At 41.8% G+C, this 25,269-nt stretch overlaps 1 protein-coding gene across 3 annotated transcripts in view; it reads right to left on the reverse strand.

Moving 5' to 3' along the window:
- The window catches only part of DNER (delta/notch like EGF repeat containing), a 366,522-nt gene that overhangs the window by 50,699 nt on the left and 290,554 nt on the right, over positions 1 to 25,269 (reverse strand). For all 3 annotated transcript variants that reach the window (XM_059730967.1, XM_059730966.1, XM_019491837.2), the window contains 2 exons: positions 23,542 to 23,766; positions 6,441 to 6,563 (listed from right to left, as the gene is read on the reverse strand). In XM_059730967.1, coding sequence (XP_059586950.1) covers positions 6,441 to 6,563; positions 23,542 to 23,766 — 348 coding nt within the window. The remainder of the gene's footprint in view (positions 1 to 6,440; positions 6,564 to 23,541; positions 23,767 to 25,269) is intronic.

A 25,269-nucleotide genomic window follows, 5' to 3' on the forward strand; every position in this document is an offset into this window, starting at 1 on the left:
TGGATACTGCACTTTACTGCCATGAAATGACTGATCACATGTTTTAAAGAGATACCATCAACTTGAAAACTACTGAATTTACAAGAATAAACTTTAACAGCTTCAGGTAGTACATCTTCCTGTGGATCCCCTGGCCAGATGGTGTGGTGCTGCATGCTGTTTCACGAACATATTGGGGAAAATCTAGGTAACTTGTAGAGAGGGCAAGTTAACTAATGGATAGACATTACAGATAACAAATGGTTCTTAGCCATATTGTACAGGTGAGGGATTAAGTAATAAAAGGATTGGAATTACGCATGAGTGAATGAATGAAGGTTAGTAAAAAAAATGTAGGAAGGAGCCTTGAGGAAAAGGAGCATAAGACGTTCAAAATACAAAACTGAAGGAAACATGACATATTGCTTCACCACTTTTGTTCTTACATCTGTTCCCCTACTGCTTGTCAGTATTTGTCTTTCAGTGGTAAATTCTTGGACCTATTTTATTAATATGCCTATAAAACAACTAGCATATGCTTTGGCTTCTGAAAATAAGAGGAGATAATTATATCCTGAAAAAGCCGAAATGACAAAGATGTAGAGAGCATTTTACCAGTTGATCATTTGTTTGTGTAATTTATCAGTTAAAGTATTTATGGTAAGCATATTCCTCATCTTGGGTTACAATGTATAGTTTCTTTTGGCCTATTCTAAGAGCAGGCCTTATGTCAAAGGACTTGCCAAAATTATTTAATTCATTTTCTGATGGCTGTCTGATTTGAGCACCCACTATAATGTTAATTATCAGTGAAAAAGGCATTATCACATTACATACTTTAGACCTCTCTTTTACACAGACTTCCATATTCTCAAAAAGGTTTCTGTATTTGCTGAACAACTGCAGCCAAGATAGTGCAGTGTCTCCTTAGATATATATTTCATAGATTTCACAGATATTAGGACTGGAAGGGACCTCACGAGATCATCAGGCCCAGCCCCCTGACCAAAAGGGGCAACATAGGCTTTGGAGTGAGTTGACAAAAGGCTAGATCCATTGAATTCCAGTTGGCAACAGGTTGCATGAATTCTTTTCTAGATCAAGCCCTAACTTATTCTATTTTTAATTGAGTTTCCTCCCATAAAAATTATTTATCTAAGGAGAAAAACAGGGTGTGTGTTTGTTTTGTGCAGGTGTGTGTGCATGAGTTTTCAGCTCGTAATACTATAGTTATTACGAAGGAATAATGTGAAATGGAGGTTAACAGGTATACGACCTAAAAAAAATGTCAAGAAAAATGTTACCCACCCACCAATAATGCAATTAAGATGACTTAGTTGTCATGAAAACCAATGCTTTCAATGAAAAATCTATAAAGACTTATGAAAAGCTTTACTTTCAAGTCCTATTAAAATCAATTACCTTGATTTTATGGTGTTCTGCACTTAATTCAGTTACACATATCAATGTAAAGAGGGCATTTCAATGCTATCAAAACGGGGTAATAATTAGGGCTGTGCAAAATTTCTCTGGCTGTTTTGATTCAACACTGTTTTGACTCATTTCGAGTTCAAAACAGCGAAATCAAATCAAAACGAAGGGCTTCAAAACAGCCTCAAAACAAAATGAGGCTAGTTGAAATGTTTCAAAACTTTTGAAATGTTTCAAGTTTCGAAGCAACCAGCAGGTGGGAGATAGGGGAGAACCAGGGCTCCGCTCCCAGCGACTCCACAGCCCCATGTGGCTCAGCCAGGAGCACAACCCTGGCTCTCTCCGCCTCCCGCGGCCAGGCTGTGGGAAGCCAATCACATCACAGGGAAAGAGAACTGAGCCCCATCACTCAGTTCCCCTCCCCAGTGCTGTGATCGGGATGGGGAAGAAAACTGAGCCCAACCACTCAGTTCCCCTCCCTAGCCGTACAATCAGGCTGGGGAAAGCAACTCAGCCCAGCTGAGCTGAGTTCCCCTCCCCAGTGCTACAATTGGGCTGGGGAAAGGAACTCAGCCCAGCTAAGCTGAGTTCCTTTCCTCAGCCTGATCCTAGCACTGGGGAGGGGAATTCAGCTCAGCGATCGGGCTCAGTTCCCTTCCCTAGCTGCCTGGTCCCAGTCAGCAACACCTGGCTTCCCTCCCTCATCTGGCAGACAGATAAGGGGGCCGAAGCCCCAGGAGGACTGGCACAGCCCCCACATCCCTTCCAGGCTTGTGGGCCACCATCTGCCTGCCAGATGAGAGAGGCTGTTTTGAGCTTCCCCATTATAGCGTATGAGCAAAACATCAAAACAGCAATCGAAACAGCATCACTGTTTTGACGAAAGAAAACGGAACAGCAGTTTTGAATCAAAATGAAATTCAAAATCAAACACTGTTCCATCAAAAGTTCAAAACTCAAGTCAAAATGGAATGGTGCTGTTTTACACAGCCCTAGTAATAATGTTTTATACCCTCTATGAAATGGTGTAGATGAGGTGTGTCAAACATATGGCCAGTGGAGCTTGTGGAGGGGCCAGGAATTCAGCAGCAAGGTGAGCAGATGTGGTATTAATCCTATGGTTCCCTCAGCCAACACAGCACTGGAGTTAACCCCACCGCCACTTGCCCCACCACCAGAGGTGGGACTGGAACTGGGCCATGAGGAATCCTGCAATGGTCCAGATCTGGCCCAAGGAGGCCATTCTGGTTTAGATGAATAGCTAACACACAAGACAACACAGAGCCAGGATCTATTCCAGTCTCAGAATCAACTTGCAGCAGAAAACACAATGTCTAGTAAAGGGTGTTTACAGGACTGGGTCCCATATAAATAGCTAAAGCAAAATTAACTTCCTGGAATTTCAGGGGTTAAACACACACTACTTTTTGTTAAATATTCAGGTTGAGTTAACAACATGACATCTCAACCAAAATATGAGAAAACACTACTGTTTCTGCTGTCAGTAAAAAGCTACAGGTCTGTCCCCCACTTTAAACCTCTAGAATGATGAATTCTTGACACAATGGAAAAGAGAGCACACACCAGTGAGAAAAAAAAAAAAACTCAGTCACAAGCAGCAGCTAACTGAGTTTCAGTCAACAGAAATAAGGATTCACGTGTTCCTAAAATACCACCACTCTGTGTAATTATTTATAAGTTAATTTCAGAATTTTATCACAGTATGACTCAAAAAGCAGTGCGAAAACAAAACTGCATCTCAGCCTTTAAAACAAACAAAGCCATAGAGAATATGGTACACATCACATTGGCTATTCCTTGATACAAGGATGATGTCTGCTGGAGGGGATTACTGGTGAGTTTTAAGGTGGCTGAGGAGTCCAACTGTGCTCTGCAAGTTTTCCCACAGATATGAAAATGCTGCCGGGGAGGGGGGATGGGCACAACGGTTGGCCAGGATGCTGTGCACTTTCCTTCCTCCTCTGTCATTTCTCTGCAAGATAGTTTTCTCTGAAGTGGGCTGTTGCTTGATGTATGGCACAGTGCCATTGCGACCTGTTACCAGCCAGCACTTCCCAATTTGTAGGGTTGTTGCCACCCTTCTAAAGGTATGCCTTCAGGGTATCCTTGTAGTGCTTCCTTTGTCCTCCACAGGTCCTCTCACCATGACTAAATTGAGAAAAGAAGACTTGCTTTAGGAGACAAGTATCGGCCATCTGCACACAGTGACCAGACCAGCGGAGTTGATGTTTCATGATCTTTGCCTCAATGCTGGTTATGTTAGCTGCAGAATGGATGCTGGCATTGGTGCAATGGTCTTCCCATCTAATGCGAAGCATCTTCCTGAGGCAATGCTGATGGAACCATTCCAGGCGTTTAAGATGGCTTTCATATGTCACCCATGTCTCACACCCATAAAAGATCATGGGGATAGCCATTGCATTGTAGACCAGAATCTTAATTTCCATCTCTGGATCTTGGTCAGCAAAAACATGCTGAAGTAGGTTTCCAAAGGATATGTTGGACCAGTGAATCCTATGTTTGATTTCTACATCAAGACTTACAGGCTCTTACTGCGATTTACTGACTGGGAGAGGTGACTGCCAAGGTATGGGAACTGCTCAACTTTTTCCAGGGATTCTCCACCAATGGTAATTGGTGGCAGGAGGAGGGAAGCTTGTGCTGGGGCAGGCTGATGGAGAACCTTGTTCTTCCCATTGTTAAGGGAGAGTTTAAGGCTGTGACAGACACTGAGAAAAGATCAAGGGTAGCCTGCAAATCAGTCTGTGTGTGTGCAAGGATAACAGTCATCGGTGTACTGAAGGTTGGTGATGTCACTCTTGGTAACTTTTGCTTTGCTGTGAAGGCACCACAGCTTGAAAAGCTCACCATCCATTTGATACTCAACTCCAATTCCAGAAGGAAGCTGTGGTCATGGATGAAAATCAAAATCACAGCAAGATAGATGAAAAAAAGGGCTGGGACATATTTCAGAGACCCACAATGGTACACACACAAGAGTGAGAAAATGCATGTTGATAGAAACCCTAATGTTTTACTCTTCCTAGCGGAATGAAATAAATTTACCCTGGGATGAAATATTCTGGATGGACAACATTTTAACTTACAATTTTCTTCCTTTATTTTATAAAATGACTAGGAAATGTTATATGAAATCAAAATCTGTTGACGTGTGTATGGTGTCAGTCCCAGTCAACACGGAAGGGCATTCACTGAGTTATTATTTCAGAATTTTACAAGTTGCAATTAAATGTCCAGAAAACTGCTTTCTTATTTATTATTTCCACATTGACAAATATTGTTAATGTGTTCCAATGTGATCTTTTGTAATTCTGCTTTTAACTCATTACACTGGAAAAAAATCAACAAGGTTCTGTAAAGTTCTCCAATGTCCTCCATCACTCCAAGTAACTAAACTGATTCAAATTATATCCAAAAACTGCTTTAGTATCATCTCTTTAAAGAAAAATCTAGTATAGGGGTTCAAACTCATAAGACCCCACAGGCTGGATGAGCATTCCTGAGCTGGTCTGCTGGCCAGACCAGGCCTGACCCCTCTGAACCAACTGCAGCACTGGGTGTGGCCCACATGCAGCATGCATCAGCCCCCATGGCCAGCAGGCATCATGTATTCAACCACAATGCACAGGCTGGACCCAGTGCTGCAGGTAGCACAAGGGGTCGGTCCAGGGCACCACATGCAGCCTGCACCCTGGGCCCTCTGTGCCATCTGCAGCGCTGGGTCTAGCCCATGTGCTGCAGGAAGCATGTGCTCTGTGCCAACCATGGGGGCTGTGTGCATAGTGAGCCCTGTGCCCAGCGCATATTGCATGCAGCATGTGGAGCTGGACCAGCCATACATGCTGCATGAAGCATGGGGCTGGCAAGGTTATATGCTTCATGGGACGCCCCACTGACTGACCCTATGCTCTCACTCTGGGGTAAAGAGGGCACTGCATGGAGCGTGTGCCCCATGCTAAACCCCTGTGCTGTGTGCACCACGTGCTGGACCTGTGGCTCACTGTGCAAATGGCCCCCAGGGCCAGCCTGGATGCACATTGTGGACAGCACGTGGGCTGAACCTGTCACTGCACATGGTACAGAGTCCAGGGCACAGGTTATATGTTACACAAGTCTGGACCAACCCCCTGTGATGCCTGAGTTCAGCCCACATGCCACATGCAGTGTACAGGCCAGGGGCTGTTGCATGCATAGGTGAGACTCTGTGGGTGCTCCATGGTTCAAGCATCCACCAAAAAAAATTACTGGGTGCTCAACACTCATGAGCTATAGCCATTTTGGTGCTTGCAGATGCCAACCCCCCCCCGCCCGAGCTTTACCGAAAGAAGCAGCATGGAACAACTCTGCAGCATCTGTAAAGATCGGGCACTTCAGCGGGACTTTTTGGTGCTTTTAGCTAAAGCTAATTCAATCAGCTATTAGATGAAAGTGCCAAAAAAGTCCCACTAAAGCGCCTGATTTTTACAGACACCAGAGCTGGATTGAAGTAACATGCTTTTTTTTCTGGGCCTGCATGGGGCTTGATGCAAGAATGCACCAAATTTAAAATAAAACACCAGGGGTAGTTTTATGTCTGCAAGCACCCACCAGCAAACTTCTAAGTTGGCGCCTATAGGCATATGGGGTGTCCACCGACTCATAGGCTGAATCAAATAGCTCCACAGGCTGGATCTAGCCTGCAGGCAGTATGTTTGACACCCCTGACCTAATATCTCTCAAAATTTCTGACCTCAAATCAGTAACACTTACATAGGTAAATTTTGTCCAAATGAGTAATCCTATTGACTCTAGTGTGTCTACTGATGTAAATAAGAATTCCTCACCTGAGTGTTGGGGTCAGGGCCTACTTAAAATTTATTTTCCTGCTGTATATAGGGAGATATTAAAACTTCATTTGGCCACGTATCCCTATTCATTACAGAACATTGCTTATAAAATATATGGAGTAGGCAATACTTACATTACGAGAGACAAAAAAAGGATTTTACCTTCATATTCAGCAAGACATGCACATTCATAGCTATTGACAAGATCTCTGCAGGTGGCACCATTCTGGCAGGGTGCAGAAAGGCATTCATTATATTCCTCTTCGCAGTAGAGGCCATGGTAACCTAAAGAACATGGATAGGAAATAAAACAAGCTATGAAATGCTTTCCAGGAAAAGATAAAATGTGATCATCTTGAATTCTGGGTAGATGGTCACTAACTGAAAGATGCTGTGTAGACACATATACTTTAATGCATCAGAACATCTGCTACACAGCTAAAAATGAGAAACAAGTATAGAGCATCCGACATCATACAAGAAATATTCCCTCAGACATTTTGAAAAGGGTGAATTACAACATTTCCATGATCATAAAAACAAATGACCAAAATTATCACATATTATAACAGATAATCTGAACAAGGTGTTTTCCAACTGTAGCAGTGAAACAACATAACAATTACGTGTCTACCACTTCTCATGATTAACTTTGCATTATGATAACTTAACTGGCTTAGAGTGATGATAATCTTGTAAACCTAACCAGTATAACATTTTATCATACAATTAACTCTGTCCAAACATTAATATACTCAGTTTTCATAGTACTCCCAGGAGGTAGGCAAAGCATTATAGTCTGATTATACAGATGGAGAAGTAGAAGCATGGAAAGGTTAGGTGGTTAGGCATCTTACTAATGGCCATTTAGTGAATCAATTGCACAACAGAATGAGAAATCAGAAGTTACTGAGTCCACTCGAACATGATGCTTTCTTTATGGTCTAGCACTCTAGTGTATCGTGTAATTATCTTAGTACTTGAAATACCTTTTTAATGTAGTACATCTGATTAAAGAAGTATATTTTCGTATTCATAAGTAGTAAGAAAAGTGTTATAGTATTGTAGGAGACATAACTTTTACAGATCTATAGCTAGTTTATGACGAATAAGGCTCTGATTATATAACATTGACACTGTTTCCTCCTTTACCACTACAGTATATTTTCCTTTGCATCTACATACACAATTCTTATTCTGATTTGTGTGTAAAGACATTATACTCCGAGTTTCACAATTCTTCATGACCAACTACCCTACCTATTCCCTTACTATTTTTACAGACAAAGTGTGGAATGCCTTAAAGAAAATTCTGTTTTATAGTAAGAAATTTTATCTATCTATATATCTATGGTATTTTTTTAATGTTGTAGACTACATTAAACAGAAGATTTTTTCATCTCCTTGAAAGAGATAAAGAATTCATTTTCTGTAACACTGTGTGCCTCATGTACCATTTAAATTCTTTTCTCCACATTAAGTCAAGACATTGAATAGACAAGCTTTCTATCACATGCAATTAATCACAACCTATACTTCATGAAAGGCTGCTAATATTAATGGTAAAGGCTTGATTGTGGCTCTGCCACAAGCCCTGGGCAAGAGATAGGGAGCAGCTGTGCTTCTCCAAAGTTGAGACCTTGTTGCGGGGAGGAAATTATTAGCAACAGTCTGATCCTTAGCTGTACCAGCCCATGTCTTCATTCTGTCTTTGTCCTTCCGTGTTCATCTACATGGGAGGGAGAGCAGAAACATCATAAAGGCAGTTTTTGTCCCCATAAACAGATCAGTGATGAAGGTAGCTTGGGGGGGGGGGGGGGGTGAAACAGGCTGTATTCGATTCGGATGCGGCCTGAATCGGGGACGGTAATTGTTGATTCAGATCACTGTCCCCAATTTAATTTGGCTGAATCCGAATCTGAAGATTCAATGCTAATTCAGAGAATCAGTAATTCGGCCATAGACACAGCTTTAAATGTTTTTTCTACATACCTCGAGGTACCCAGTGCAGCTCGCAAAAACTGCAGTGCTGGGGCAGATGGAGCATCTCCCACAGGAGAGCAGGGGGACCCCCCATATGCTCAGCAGTGAACGCAAAAGTAGACCAGAAGCACTTCCGGGTCCACGGTTGAGCGCATGATAGGCCCCCATGCACCCTCCTGGCTCAGCAATCAGCCACAGGGGGACCCCGGGTGCCACCCCAGAGCCAAGAGGCACCGGTCACTGAGCCAGGGGGGGGACTCCCCAATGCACTCCCCAACAGACCCAGAAGTGAACCAGAAGTGCTTCATGCCTACTTCCAGGTGTCCTGCCAAGCTCATTGGGGAGGTCCCCACGCTCCTGTGGGACGCTCCATCTACCCCACCATCTCAGCATTCACGAGCCACCTGGTACCTTGAGGTATGTAGAAAAAACATTTAAAGCTGTGTCTATGTCTGAATCATTGAATCTTTCCGAATCTCGCCGAATGGATTTGGAGGGTTCCGATTCAATTCGGAGAGATTTAAGAGTCTCTTGATTCAGTTCGGATTCGGAGATTTGGCCACTCAATCGGGGTGAATCTCAGCTGAATCAAATCAGGGACCGAAGCTTTGCACAGCCCTAGTAGCTTGTACACTTATAGCTCCTTAGTTCCATGTGTAACGTGTAGTGGCTCACAAATAAGTCATGAAGGAGTTGATAACCATATTCTCAACACTCCCAATATTTAATGAACCTCCCTGCAGGTTCAATTCTGAATTCTTTCACTGCAAATTTGCCCTCAATTAAGGATCCCCTAAATATATGATATAGTCAAATGTATCTAGCCAATGCTCTCAAATGTCATGATAGTCCTTATTTACAATTTATAAATCCTCCCCTTTATATATCCTCCCCTTTAAGACTTTTACAGTGTATATATCCTCTCCTTTAAGAGTGCAGCTTTAACCATGAACCTATTTAGTTGGTCTAATAAAAGAGATCAGATTTACCCAAAGAACCTTGTCAGCTTTAACCACTGCCATTTTGCGAATTATTCTCTGTTTAGTTAATTTCTGATAAACTATAAATTGTATACAGTGAGATCCTTCCCAATATATAAACCAGAGAAACTTCAATCATCTAGCAGATTTTTTTTTTTAAATGTGCATAAATTTAGTCTCATCATAGGCATTTTGAACATAGTTTAAGAGTTATGTAATTAATATTTTTACCTTGGAGGAAATGTTCTGTTTTGAAAAATTAAGCAACTGATTTTTTGGGAAATCAGTATTCACCTCCCTTTGATTAAAACAGACCCACATAATGGCATAAATCCTAAAGTGGAAGAGATTCCTTTTTTGTCCACTAGAGGGTAGATTCCTTCCATGCATACTATATTTTAATGCTCAGAGGGACAGCTTACATTATCATCATCCCTACCAACAGCCCATTTCCAAGTGCACTATAGTGAATGGAAAAAGCTTGCAATGGGATTAGGCCAACAGCTTGGATATACAGTGAAGTTTCTTATTTTCTTGTCACTAAACTAAGTACATAAATCTCAGCAAATTTTTGTTTTGTACTACTGCTGTTTAATATGGTACTGAATGTATTAAGGACCCTGGCCCTAGTTGTACATATATATCAGAAAAACCCATATAAATCATTTTTATCTTCGCAGTCAAAGGAATTAAATGGATACACTGACCCCAGGAGTGTCCTTAGCTGATAACTTTAAAAGTAATTGACTGTGGTGCAATAAGCTCATCTCTCCCCAGACACTTTATTAAGGTTCTGCTGCTTTTATACTTCAGAATCAATGAATAATAAAACTGATTGCATCTTTTGTGCCTATGTGCAGCTAGTGCAGCTACACACAAACAAATAATATCTACATTATGTTACTTCTTTAAACGCTAGGCAATCAGTGATGCATTTGTTAGTGCCACCTCAGCTGAGAGAAACACTCTTAGTTATACACTTATCTTGCATGCTTTATAGGTAATATGAGCCTATTACTCTATTTCTCCCAGAAAAGGACAGAACCTGAATGTACAGTCAGTATCAGAACCTTCAGGTTCAGACAGGATATAATATGCAACAAGCCTCTCTTCTGAAGTAGATGTGTCCTCTTTCCATGCCCCTTTTCTTTCACCCAAACTGGGAACATGTTTTACAAAAAGTTATCCCCAATTTTTATAAAAAAACTACATATTCAAAATTACCCAACAAGCTTTGCCAAACCTCCACACAGCCTTTCCCTTTAAAAATGTCCCTTCTTTCTTTGCCATGCTTCTTTATATAGGACACTAAACCTACTAGGCTAGGAACAGGCATTACATTTGTCCTGGACAAGATGTGCCTGTGTTTGTGTCAGAACAAAAATGTCCCTGGATTGGCACATATACACATTACCCTTCTAATCAGGGTTTAGTGAGTGACTGAATGCAAGGCCACTTTTCTGCCACTGGCAGCTTGCAGATGTGTATTTTTACCAAAATAAATTTCTTCCAGTAGAAAAATAGCCTGGGAGCTGAACTGTACAGATGTTCCTCCAACTCCAAAGCTGAAGAACTTTCCAGTCAAGCTTTCCAGCCTGGGGGTACTAGAAGGCTCCCCCCTGGGCCACCCCCACTCTTAGAAAGGAGCCCATTAATTGACAGCCTGCCCTCTCCCCTGCCTGAAAAGAGGGTAGACTGTCAAGGGGCAGTTAACAGCTGCTAAAAAGCAATGGCTGCCACAGACAGCCAAAGAGGGTTCCTGTCCCAAGAGAATGCCTCCCTACCCCACCGATCAGCTGACTGGCAGTAGGGCTGCATTCTCCAGTGGTGGGCGATGTCTAGAAAATGATATTTAGAAGTTTGCTTTTAGGAATTGACTTGTAGCTAAAGTACATATTGCATTAGAACTATGGTCTAGGGGAGTGGCAAGGGTGAATTATAAAAACTTGCTTGATTTATAAAAGCCTGTTTGTGCTAAAGTTTCCTTCAAGGCCGACTGTGTCTGAAGCTATCAGCCACACAGGCTGGGAAATTGAAGACATGTACCAAACTGTTACCTGAAGCTACATAGTATGAACAGTGTACCCAAACAGAGATAATGGACTCTCCAGCACTGGCACCAGGTCATAGTGACCAACTGCAGAATCCCTGGAATTTCTGGTTTTGGTGAACAGAGCAAATTAGAAGACCAGGAAATAACCAAATTAAGATGTGTGCATGTGATGAGTTTGTTGGAACAAAGGAATATGCTGACAGGACAGAATGATGACCACAAGGAAACCAATCAACCATGCCCAGAGATCAGGAGTCATCAGAGGAGGGAAAGAATACAAAAGGAGAGATTTCAGAGCAGGAAAGGGTCCCTAAGAGGGGAACCCAACACCACCATGGACAGAGAGCATACCACCAGGCCATTTCACCCAGCCTACTGGGGGCCAGTAGGGGGCTTCAGCCCTCGGCCTCTGGGCTGCTGACATTCAAGAACGAAACTCAGGGTGAAGCTTGCATATTGGCCAGATGTACCTTCCCTCTGTTACATCCCTAGGACTAGTAGAAACAGAATTGAGGAAGATATTTTGTTTGTCTTGCCTACATTATTCTTATCCATCACTCAGTATCAATAAAGTTTGCCTATTATCAAATGGAGAGGTCATGGTTGGTCTGAGGGTTTGGGTCTGCCTGGAACAAGGTATCTGGGTCATAAATCCAGTGCCAACAGTGGGAACCTTCCTGGTTCCCCCCACAGAATAGCCATTGCTCTTCGCACTTCTCCAGAGGAGCGCAGGGAGAGTTGGGGGGGGGGGGGGGGCGGGGAAGCACTCAACTACTATGCATGGCTCTGGGAGTCTTGTGGAAGGGGCACAGCAGCCTGTGTCACCCTGTACTGCTCCAGGCTGACTCAGAGCAGTGCAGGGCAAGGCAGGGGTATTTCACCATACCATCAAGGTTCCAGACCATTGCTGCTGCAACAAAACAACCTGCCTTTCCTAGCACTGTTCTGGGTCCACTGGGAAGTATGGGAAGCAAAGGGAAACAAGAGGGGCCAGGACCTGGCTCCCATCTCTGCCCTACACTCAGTTCCAGTGTCCGAGAACTGAGCAGAGGGGTTGGCACAGCAAAGCCTTTGCCTGCTTCTCACACAGGGAACTCCAGTTTGAGAAGCAGGTGAGGAGTAGCTGTCAGTTATTCCTCCTATTTCCGCGCAGTCTATGGGATGTTGCAGGGGAGCAGCTGCTCCCTCACACCTTCTCCAGACTAGTGACCCCAGTCTTGGGAAGGCACAGAAGCCTTTTCCCTCACCTCTTCTCCTCCTGGTCCCCAAGAAGAATTAAGTTGGGGAAAGTATGCAGATGTTCAGTCTTCTGGGAGAAACTTTTTTTTTCTCTCTGAGAAGCCTTTTTTGCTCTGGCAGACAAAGCTTGAACATCTGTATGTGGCAATTGATATAATGATGCACTCCTTAGATAACTATACAGATGTACTTTGCAATATCCTGGGATAAATTGTTACTACCTCATATCTGGGAAACTTGTTTAGGGTTTATCCCAGAACAACAGATCTGGATGTCTGTGTAATTGCACACTGTCCCAGGATAAAATGGTTTATCCCTGGATCAATGTGATATCTTTTCACAGCCTCTGGATCCCAACTTTATACAAACAGCTGCACATACCTGATCCTCTTTCCACTGGATGCCAGAATCCACAGTTTGCCTCCTGAAACACCCTCTGTCTCCATGGTGGTTCCATATTTTCACCATTTGAAACTGTGTGCACCCTACCAGACTTGCTCCCATAGTGATTTTTAACATAATTATGTGTCAGTGATGCTTACCTCAGCAAGTAGCTGCCTGCAGACCATGCTGGAAAATGCACAGAGCAGGAAACTCCATCTTCTGCAGAGCAGCCTGTCTGAGTGAGACTCTTTTTGTTCAAGGATCAGGTAGGCATTACTCCTAAGGTCTCTGTTATGTATGCCATTTCTTCCTCAGAGCTTTCCTAACATCTCACAAAGAATTCCCTGGCACTCAAATATACTCATGCCTACCTGATCCTTGAACAAAAAGAGGCTCGCTCAAACAGGCTGCCTTGCACAGGAGAGTATTTCTGCTTTGTGCTGCTTGCTGAGGTGCACTTCACTGGCAGATAATTGCTTTAAAAATTACTATGGGATCAGGTCTAGGAGGCCACTACAGTTCAGGTCAAATAAACTGAGACAAATTCATTACCCTCTCCAGCAGCACTTGGTAGAGGCAAATCAACAGCTGTTGTCACCCACTTGAATTTCTGGACTCAAACCCAGCAAAGGCAGGGTGAAAAAGGAGCTTTCCTTCCCTGTATAAGTTAATTAGAACAAGAAGAGGAGATGGGGGGTGGGTAGCAGTTCTGACACCATTTGTGACACCAAGTTGGGGTTGGAGTTGGAGCTGCAGGAACTGCCCGCTCCCCACCATCTTGTGCTTGAATCCAAGATAAGGGGGTTTTACCTCTAGGTTAAATGGGGAAAAAACTTGTCTTAGATTACATATACAACCTTAACATTAACAAATTTAATGTTTATGTACTCATTGGCAACCATAGGCAATCCCATGCAGTCATAGATGATTGTCTACCATGATTCCCTTATCTGTGGGTCTGAAGATGGCTGATGAGGCCGATCTGGGATCAACAGACTCTGTTGCAACTTGGGCATGTGTTTCTGTGTGGGATGGGTGGCTTTGAATTCTTGATTTAGTTCATGTACTACCTATATAACAGCAGCAAAATTCTGGTTTTACTGAAGTCACAATCAGCACCCATGTAGATGTTATAACAGTTATGATTTCACTCTAGCAGTTTGACAATTTATCCTGGAGTTGATATTTAATGTCATGCTTCCCTCTGTGTAACATCTACATTATTTTTTAATGAATTACAAGCTCCAAATCCTCATGTCTTAAAAGCCAAGGCCAGAACAATATTATATTTCTCACCCTTTTATTGCTGTGGTTCTACCAGCTGTTCAATTAGCAGGTAAGAGTTCTACAGCTGCAGAATCAAATTATATCTAAAGTTCCATTGTAACTTCTATTTTCAACCATACAAAGTTTATAAATTAAAAAGTTTGGATTATTTTCCATTCAAAATGGACAATACTACCAATAAAGCTACCCAATTAAAAAAAAGATTATAAGGATGGGGGGAAAGTTATTAATAAACAAAAAGAATAGGTCTGGAATTAAAAGTCCTGTTCTGACAGAGTATGGAATCAATAAAAAGGTTTCAATTGATTTCAGTAAACCCTGAATCAGACCCTAAATGAGCAAACCATCAAAACACTGCAAGGGGTTCCATTCAAAGTAATTTTACAACAACAAAGAATAATAACCCAATCTTACAATAATAAAAAAATCAATTGATATTAAACATTATTTTCAGGGTTATGTGAACAGTACAGACCTGTAAGCAAAACAGTTACCATTTGTCACTCTTTGACCTTGCACCCTAGCCAGAAAACAAGGCAATGAAACAGTCTTCTCACTCCTTGAGCTAAATTAAACCTCTTTAAAATTCCTTTTATGTAATTCTGAGACAGAAGTAACATAGATGAAAACCAAGCTGACATTATATGTCTACTGGTAGAAACAATGCATAAAAGGATGGATGGCATTGAGGTTACAGTTATGAGCAAAACTGTGTGGTCCTTTGCCTCAGTAATTGGAAGTGATATGCTTTCCTCAAAAACAGAATTGCTTTCTGAAGAAGAAATGCAAGAAAACGAAGTGGAACTGACAGGCTCTAAAGTTAAGAAAATAGCACCAAGTTTCAGCTAAACTACATATCAAATATTCTGGAATTCTAAATTTTGTGTGTGTGTGTGTGTGTGTGTGTGTGCGCGCATGCATACATACACATACACACACACGAGATTCCTCCATGAAATATCTTCTAGCCTGAGGGGAGGCATACTAGGCTGGGTTGGATGGCTCTCACCTTTAACTACCATTTTAATGCAATATTTCTGTGCAATCTACTGGCCTTATTAATGACTCCTCTATAAGCCTGACCAAGAGGAAGACAAGGTTTATTTGTCCATTTTACAAATAAAGTAATTGAGAGGCTTCATGGAACCCAAGTATTTAATACATTAGTACCATGACTCTTCCCCTTTGCCACACTGCCTTTTGAAAATTAATATACCAGAACAGAGTTTCACCCTTCGTTGCCTTAACTACTGCTCTAATTACTAGACAAGCCTTGGTCTTAGACCCAGAAAAAAGACCATGAGAAACATGACTCGCAACATTTCTACAATGCCTTACAAATAATTATGACGTACACTTTGCCATGGGTTTTCCTATCATCTTCTAGGGGACAGAGCTATAAAAAGGTCACCTCTTCATCTGAAAGGGGTCTGTGTTGGGGATCTGTAGGTCTGTGATTCAAATCCTGTTGACAATCTATGTGAGCAAAAGACAATCATAATTAAAAATCTAAATTAAAGCAGACATGAAGAGGGAAGAATGAGGGTTGCACATATAAACACTGTGGTATTTCCAGTCTTTCATATAACTTAACTTCACTACACTGATGTTCTTTAAAAGTAGGTGTTGTGGGAATCATCGACACCTAGATTAGATGGCTAGAACTCTCTCTTAAATTGCCATTTTTTTTGGAGTAAAAGCACTCATAGCTCAGCTTTCCTATTTCTACTCCTGCTCCTCTGTCTTGGCCAAAAAGTGCATGAATGATATGGTGAGAGGACTTTTTAAATCTACTTTAACCACTGCTAATTGGGGGACTGTAACCTTCCAAGCTAATGAGCTGCAGAGCCATTCATAGCTAGCCACCATCATAGGAATTCCAGTGGATACTTGGTGGCCCTGTTATGAGGGGAGTTTTGAAGACTCACTTCCAGCTCCTATAACCCTAACCTCTTATCTTACTTTACAAAATGGCCAAAGACTAAGTCTCCTTAAACAAAGTTTCAGGCTTATTGGCAAGGCAGACCACAGGAAAGTTATCCCAGTAGATAAGAGGGGGAATGTATTCACCAGAGCTGTCTGACCCCTTTCACCAAAACTAAACCTATCAAAACTATACCAAATGCTGAAGCTTATGATTATATGCACAATGCTTGCCAATATACAAAGCAGCTCCTTAAATATTTTGCTTAAAATGTCACATATAGAGCTACCTGAAACATTTCAACTAAGGCAGTACTATGTAAGACACCTGCATTTAAATTCTGGGCCTGGTCTATTACTTCCCTAAGGCCCACATGCATATATCTAAGTAGAAATACATTTCCACACCATAAAAAAGGAGCTATGAAACAAGAAAACATTTTAAAACCACCAGTGAACAAGAGGGCCTGGATACATGATGCATTCAAACTGGTATACATTACATGGGTTTTGTATATCAACATAGATTACACTGAGATCTGGAAAAGACAGATAAGCAGCTATTCCGTGGTAACTACATGTTATAGGCAGCTAAAACTGTGCCTCAAAACAAGAAGGCTGGGAAGAGGCAACAGCTTGTTTGCCTCAAGTAAATGACTAGACCAGAATAAACTGAAGTCACACAATACACACAGTGGTATAACTTATTCCAGTGTGGTTTTATCTCTAATTTTTTCTACAGTAATTCTATACCAGATTCAAGTAAATTATACAAGTGTGACACTTATACAACTGTAAATTAAACAGCATTTCTGCTTTTTTATTTTGCTGTAAGTGTGTTGTATGTCCAAGTACTGAGTTACTAAATCCAGGGCAAAAATGAAAAACCAATAAATGACTTTACAGAGATTTACATAGCAAGTCTCAGAAATACAGATTTAAAAAAAAAAAAAAAAAATCCTGTACACAGAAGTTAACTAGCTCTTTGTTTCCAGAACCACAAGTAAGGCCCATGGCTATGAAGATTAAAATTTCTCTGTATGACTACTGTAACTTCCAATATGCCTTGAAATAATAAAGAATCCTGCCGATTTTCCTATAGTCACTGACCTCCTCTAAATAGGACTGCTTGCTGGTTAAAAAAATGCCTTTTCCCCCAGAATTTAGAAAGAAGTTTACCTAGTGCCTGGAAGGCAGAGATGTTGGCTGATTTGGCATGTTTTCTTCTGTATCATGCAAAGCCTGAGCATGTCCCTAAGCAGATTCCAATTTGCAAAATACCTAAAGCATATTTGTTTCTTATCAATAACAAAAGATACCTTTTCAGAGCAGACATGCTGACATTTTAATACATAAATCTTTAGTTCTGGCATGCAACTTTAGTTGCGCATCAAGACAAAAACTACTCAAAGATCAAAAGGCTTCTTGTGGCAATGAAATACTGATCACACAGAACCTGTCTCCCTTCTGAAGCTTTTCATCCCAGACACTTCTATTTTCCCTGTTGGAATGCTTTTTTACTGTGTCCTTCCTCTTGTTAACAAGCACTGGCTGGAAGAGCAGCAGTTTTATGCTGGCCAGATAAGCTAAGCTGCTCACAGTGTACTGAATAGCCGTTCTATTGAAGGGACGATGCTGTCAATTTGTCTGGCTCTTCCTATGGCTCTTTCTCACTGCTATACTGGCTGCTGTTGCATTTCACACCTGTCCGCCCCCAGGAGGTAAAGGTCCAGATCAGAGCCTGGTACAGTGAACAGGCCAGGAAAAAGATCTTCCAAGTTCAGGCCCCCGGATGGAGAAGAGGGAGGAGTGGCCTGCTTACTTTAGCAGGTTGAAGACCAAGAAGGAGTCCATAACCAGCCTGAGAGATAGAGCAGGGGTAGAGTGCCAGTTGAAGGAGGAGATGCTGGAGATGGCAGCCTTCTACTGGGAACTCTACACTGTATGCCTAGAGGACCCAGGGGCCATGCAGCAGTGCCTGCAAGAGTTCACCTGAGCCCTCAGGAAGATGAGCAGCAGAAGCTGGAGAAGCAGTGGATGCTGGAGGAGATTGACACGATCCTCTGCTGCTTCAAGAATGGTAAGATGCCTGGGGCAGATGGCCTGCCCCAGGAGTTTTATATGGCCTTCTGGGATCAGGTGGGCCAGCCCCAACCTGGAGGTCTTGCAAGAGCAACTGCAGGAGGACCACATGGGGGCTGGGATGGACCAGGGCCTCATGACCCTTCTTGTCAACTCCAGAGGAGTATTTGAAGAACTGGAGGCCCATTGCCCTCCTCAGTTTCAAATACAAGATGCTGGCCAAAGTCTTGGCTGAGTGATTTAAATCTGTCCTAGGATCCATCACCCATTATGATCAGTTGTGTGCACTGCCAAGGCACCAGATCCATAGTGCCCTGCTGCAGCTGAGATGCACTCCAGCTTCAATCAGAGAGACAGCAGAAAGTTGCCATGCTGAACCTGGACCTTAAGAAGGCCTATGACCAACTATCCCACTGGTTCCTCTTTGAGACACTGAAGAAGATGGGCATCCTTCCAAAGGTCATCAGCTGGATAAGGATGCTGTACAGGGACAGGAGCAGCAAGGTTCTAGTCAACGGGTTCCTGAGTGCACCGATATGGGACAGTCAGGGGTCCAATAGGACTGCCCACTCTCCCCAATCCTTTTCATCTGCATGAAGGTACCCCTTGCCCAGTGGATCAGATAGGATCCCAGGATCAGTGGAGTCCTGATCTCCAGTGGCAGTGGAAAAGAGACCAGGGTCCTGGCCTACATGGACAACCTCAGCATCTGTGCAGAGACAAGTGGTCAGTCAAAAGGGTGCAGAAGCACACAGATCTACAAAGCAGTGGCAGGGGCCAAGCTCACTTGCCTGGTGTCAGGCAAACTCAGGAACTTGTTGTCCCTGGGGTCTCTGTCCCCCATGAGGGGTTCAAGATCCTTGGGGTGGGCTTTGACCCTCAGTTGAGTGACTGGAAGGCATGGGAAAAGATGGAGGCCCAAGTGAAACAATGGTTGGGACTGTTGCACACATGCCACCTCTTCATGGAGGAGGGGTGGGGGGATCCATGTCACTCTGGAAGGCGGTTTTGCTACCAGTACTCCTGTACACAGCACTGTTATTCCCCCTGCCAAAGTATGTCACCCACAGAATCCAGGGGGGGCATCTTCTGGAGATTCAGATGGGAGGAGGAAGCAAGAAAGGCACTACACAAGACCAACTCGTAGAATGCTAGATGTCCTCCTCTTCCTCGGGGCAAGGTACATAAGCCAGATCTGCAAGCTGATGACTGAAGGAGAGACAAAAACAGCCTGTTTGGGCAGATATTTCACAGGGCACCTGCTGAGATAGTGGTGGGTTTACATGCTGCCCAATGGGAAACCATGGACCATGGAGCACCTGTGATTCTACAAGGTCCTAGATAAGTTCTCAAGCAGTATGACCTGCTCAAAGAAGCCCCTGCAACCACGACCAAACACAGGAATATGCAGGAGGCAATTAGAGCCAGAGACATACTGTCGACCATGGATCTGCTCTCTGGTGATGGCTGACAGGCTACGTAGGAACATATTTTCCACAAGGGCCTAAGAAAAGACCATAGAGACTTGAACCGGCAAGCACAGGTGCTACCTGTGCAGGCTCTGAGACAGAGAGGGTCAGAGAAGCCAGCCCAACTGTCTCAGAGAAATCTGCCATAACAGAGCAGAGACTACCAGCTACCTCTTGTGGTTCTGTCCATACACCAAGGAGGTGTGGAAGAAGGTAAATTGGCTCTGCTGGGTGGTGACAACAGTCAAGATCATGACCAGAGAAGTGGTGCCATATGGTCACCTGGCCAAACAACAGGGGTTCCCATCAACCTACCACGATCAGTTCATTTCCTGCATCAGCAACAACCTGTGGAAGACCAGGAAGCTCCTCGTGTGCCAGCACACAAAGCTCTCAGTGCAGACCTGTGTTAAAATGGGACTGAGTGAGCTGCAGACCTACTACCAGAAGATGGTAATAGAGGATGGTGAAGAAATTGCAGAGATCATCTGGCAGAGATGTCACTGGCATAAACTGTTCAAAGCCATCCTCTCCAGGGAGCATAGCAGCAATGATGAGGAAGAAGATGGAGAAAGCAAAGGAGAATGCAAATTGAGTGACATGGATGAGGATGGTGACAGTGACAATGGCAAAGACAATGACAGTGACAGCAACCTGACCTATAAGACTAAAGACTAAGGGAAAGAACAGAGGGACACTGTGATTGCAAGGGTGAAGGGAATGCAGATGGGTATATGGGTGAGAACAAGTACAGGTGTGTGTATTGCAATGGGTATATTTCTGTAACTCTGTATGTGTTTTAAGTACTGTTTAGAGCTGTTGTATATATATATATCTATATAAAAACATATTTTTCAAAAAAAAAATCTCAAACCTGTCCTTCCAGTTTCTCCCATCCCATGCCGTTGTGCTGACAGAAAAAGATACCAGGAATGAAAGTGTTAGTATTACCATCTCATCAAGCTTGTAGTTCTGGCAAATGAATTTGGAAAAATAACACCTGGCAAGTCCTCCTATCTGTAATCAAAAGGTATTTTTATTGAATACAGAAAAAATTAGCAACCTGATATGAGTTGTATTTTGCTCCCTCTTTATAAAATAGGATGTTAGCTATATTTAAATATGATTGCTCTTGTCACTCTTCAACAAGTTACCCAAATTAACCTGTTCTCATGGGTTTCCTCTATTATGCAAACCAAAAGCAAAGCAATTAAATGCTTCAGTGATGAAGATTGGAAAATCTGCCATCTTCACCTCTTGAAATGTAGAAATCATACTAGGTGCTGGGAAACAGCAGGGCATTTGTCTAATATTAATGCCAATCACCAGACCAAGGCTCACACTGAACACTAAATATACACAACTATTATGGGAGTAAATGAGCTGATAAAGTTTTGTACCATTCACATATCCTGAATATCTGTGGCAGAAAGGCCTTCCTAAAATCAAGTAATAGTGGAATACAAGATAATCCCTTAAAAAAAAATTACTGTTCTAATGCTGTAAGCTTTGATTCCACTGCGAATCTTGGGGTGATGCTAGCATAGCATTTCTTTGCCTGCCATTTCCTATCTTTATTTTTTTTTCCTACCTCTGAGGGAAATTATGTAATTTCACAACATTACCAAATTCCTACTACAAGATTTCAACCATCTTCAGTTGGTTTATGAGAACTATGTCATTTGTTGTCATTCAAAACCTTTTGTGATGGTTCAAATCCCGACCCTTGCCCCTCAGTCATAAAGATTACTACAAATATTTTCTAAATGTTTCATTCTACTGGGAAAATAATTCACCAGAAACAAATCAATATTCTCTGTTCCACTCCGAAAGACTGATATTCTTCAGATCAGCTGTATACAGATCTGCCCTGAATCAATATATCAAAGAAATCTACATTGCCTTTAGGAAGTAACTACAGCTCATTCAAATTAGTGGCCAATCTTACAGCCTAGGCATCTCAAAAGACAATTCACTTGTCAGGGAAAATGGTCATTTCACCTGAAACAGTCAGCAATGGCTCCCCTTCCAAGAATGAGCAGTCAGTCACAGGCCCAATCAAACCAAAATACCGACGTACGGCCCTAAATCTCATCTTGCCAATATCGTTCTGTAGAACATCAGTATATTAAGAACAGACTTCAAGTTTCTCTGTCCGGATATTTTAATGTATTATTTGGAGCAGAGGAAAAGCATCAAAACATCTAAAGCGGTAACACTCAAAGTGAGGGTTTATCCTGTAGTGCCTCTCATGGCATGTAAGAATTTAATTTGATGTATTTTTGCTACACTTACTGAAGTACCCAGAACTGTCAGACCTTATAACAAACCTGAATAAGGAAGGCTAATATATGAATATAGATGGACTGTTGCTGGTGGGATCCCTTCTTACTCTGCCAAACCAGGAAGGTAAGGGAAAAGAATAGAGAACTCCCCCTCCCCTAATTTTCTAGAAGCCACAGAGCACTCCCAGCTGTTGCAGGGATCATGCAGCTGATCACATTTTTTTTTCCACAACCCCTGGCTCCCCCCAAAGTTGGTGCTGGGGCAGTTGCTTCCTGCCCTAGTTACTGAAAAGCCATATGAAGGAGAACAAAGAACAGCTATTATACTGAGCAGAACTGCAGTGCACAGCTTGGCCATGTTGCATGTCATCCTACTGCACTAATACACATTGATGACAACATGGTAAAACAGCACAACAGTTCAGTATAAGATGTCACTCTGGCTCTTTTCATTGATTCTCTGATTTCTAACTGAGCATATCATCCCTAAAACATTCATCTTTAGATAGTTAGCTAGCAATGTAACAAGTGCATATGTCTGCTAGCAGGATTCCTCTGCAAACAATCAAGGCTATCACTGTCCACTTCCTGATCCGCAAGAAAAAGGGCATTATGTTGAAATGTGAAAAACTGCTAACTGGGTTAGATTCATTTTGAAAATAAAAATAACATTGTTTTCTTTGTTGATATTGTTTCTCCCTTTGCATTTTCAAATATAAAGCCTGGCTCATTACTATCTGTTAATGTGCACAATAATAAGCAATGAATGAAGAGAAGAGATCTTTCTTTGCCTGTAAGTTTAACTCGCAATAACACTATATTTGAATTCTACTCCGAAATTGTTATAATTGCTGGACTGTGTAGTCTGCAATATCTGTATAACTGCCAGAACCAACAGGCAACAGCTCATCTACCCCTATAGTTTCATGCCCATCTGCAACTCCTAGATTTACAGCTAACATTATAATAAAGCATATATAGACAAAAGGAAAAAACCTCCTTTTCTCCAAGTAACCTCAAATTATCATACTTTCTGTCTATATACTCCAAGACAGTTTTACTATCTGATCCTGCTATCTGTATTTGCATGAGCAGTCCCACTGCAGTTAATAAGTGGGGTTAACCTGTGTGAATATGGAGTGCAGGACTGGGCTCTTAAGGAAAAGAACATACTTTTCCCTAAGTTCCTGTGAGAGGTTTATATTTATTACTTCATATTTGCAGCCTTTCCCAATTAGCTGATTTCAAGCATTCCCATTCCTTTACTTAAATTTCCATTTTTCATTTATTATTTGATGCCTCATCTTTAAAAACTTCACCCTGCAAACTATCGTTTTATAATACAGCTGTAAATATAAACCAAGCCATATGGAACTCAGTGTTTCAGTGCTTACCCTGCAATTTTTGATTATCCAAATGGAATGTGGAGATTCCTATCATTATTCTAAAGAGATAGAACATCTGCTCAATGTGTATTATATACTGAAAAGAAAAAAGGAAGTAATTTTAAACTATATATCGGAAGCTGTGTAAGAAGTATTAAAAGATTTACATAATGTGGAACTGCTTGGTACAAACCAGGAATACAGAGGCATTTATAACTGGTTCCAACACTGCGACAAATGCCATGTGTGCAAGGATTCAGAGCACAGAAGTCAATCAGCTGAGCACAGGTAGATCCTGTGAATCCAGAACTACAACTGCAGGAGTACGTAAGTCTATCAGCATAGCAGGTCCCATTGTTCTTGCAGGGAGACGATGTACAGGGGTCAATTTTTTCTTCACAAGATGATCCTAAGAATCCTGGTCAAAAAGGAGTGAGAATTACCATAAGTAAAAATTCTTTGCATGCATACAATTCAATTTTAAAAATTCAACCTGGAACAACATCAAGAGATACAGAGCTTAGTATTTTTTTTTTCATTTTGTGAAAGAAATGCCAAAGCATGGATTACACAAAATTATACAAATTTACTAATTATAGGAACTGATGTTATGTTATTTCATGTTACGTTATTTCATGTTTTAGGAACTGATGTTATGTTATTTCAACTCAGTACATAAGAAGTTTAATTTTGTTTATGGCAGGGCTTCAAAGACATTGGTAGTATCTTCATGAGGTGGCTTCCATGTCAAATGATTATATTAGAAAGATACACAGAAAGATTTACCTTAGATGAAACAAGTAATGCATATGCAGCATTGTCAACTCTCATGATTTTTGGCACTGTTTTTATAGTCTATGCTTCGGGAATGTGAAAAACTTAGCTCTTTCTTTTATATATGTATATAAATATATATAAAAGAAAGAGCGAAGTTTTTCACATTCTCGAAGCATAGACTTTAAGAACAATGCCAAAAATCATGACAGTTGGCAACACTGCATATGTAGTAAAAAGGTGTAACAGCCATGAATGCAATGGAGCAAAATTAAGCCCCAAATCTTAAACATATATATTAATATAAAGTGTACGATAGGGGTATCTTGCACTCAGTGTATATGCAGAACAAGTGTAACTTGCACCCTGAACTGTTAAAGGAATGGTATACTATTATCAATCCTAAATATCCTCAAAATCCTAAATTGGAAACTTAAAAAATCAAGGAACTAATATAAAAATCCCATATTTCAAAAAATAATTAATTTTGGAAGGTTTTATTTCCAGGAGGAAGAATTCTAAATAAAGCATAAAATATGGTGATAACTGCAAACAAAAGACTTGACAATATGCAGGGTGACAGAGTGGTGAAAGCAAATATTGTATAAAATAATACACCAGATTGTAACCTCAGTTGCATTAATGGAGACTGTGGAGTTAATCTGGATTCAAATCACTGCATGTTCAATCAGAAATTGTCTTGAATATAACTGGGCATAGGAGATGTAGAGTTTCTTTAATTAGTGTTCTCCTTTTAGTTACTTTTCCTGCCACACCTCTCGTTTTGTGAAATTACTACTTCCCACATGTAAGAATGTTAAATATGTGTAAATGACATCTCTCTAACACTTACATCAGAGGTCAGCAACATTTTCCAATGGGGGCAAGAACAACCCAGTTCTGCTTGCAGGAGGGTGGGCACTAGAACTGAGCCACTCTACCACTTTTCCCAGCTGCAGCACAGCACAGGGAAAGACCTCTCTGATGAAGCCTCAGGTGCAGTGTAGCATGGGCAGAGCTTTCCTTAAACCAAAGGCCTGCATACTGCCTGCAGCATGATGAAGTGAGAGCACCCTGCTGCCAAATGCCACCTGCTGCCAAATGCCACCAAAGCCACATCTGCTCTGAGCCACATCTGTAAGCCAGA

The sequence above is a fragment of the Alligator mississippiensis genome, chromosome 7, assembly GCF_030867095.1.
Source record: "Alligator mississippiensis isolate rAllMis1 chromosome 7, rAllMis1, whole genome shotgun sequence".
In the NCBI taxonomy this organism is placed as follows: Eukaryota; Metazoa; Chordata; order Crocodylia; family Alligatoridae; genus Alligator; species Alligator mississippiensis.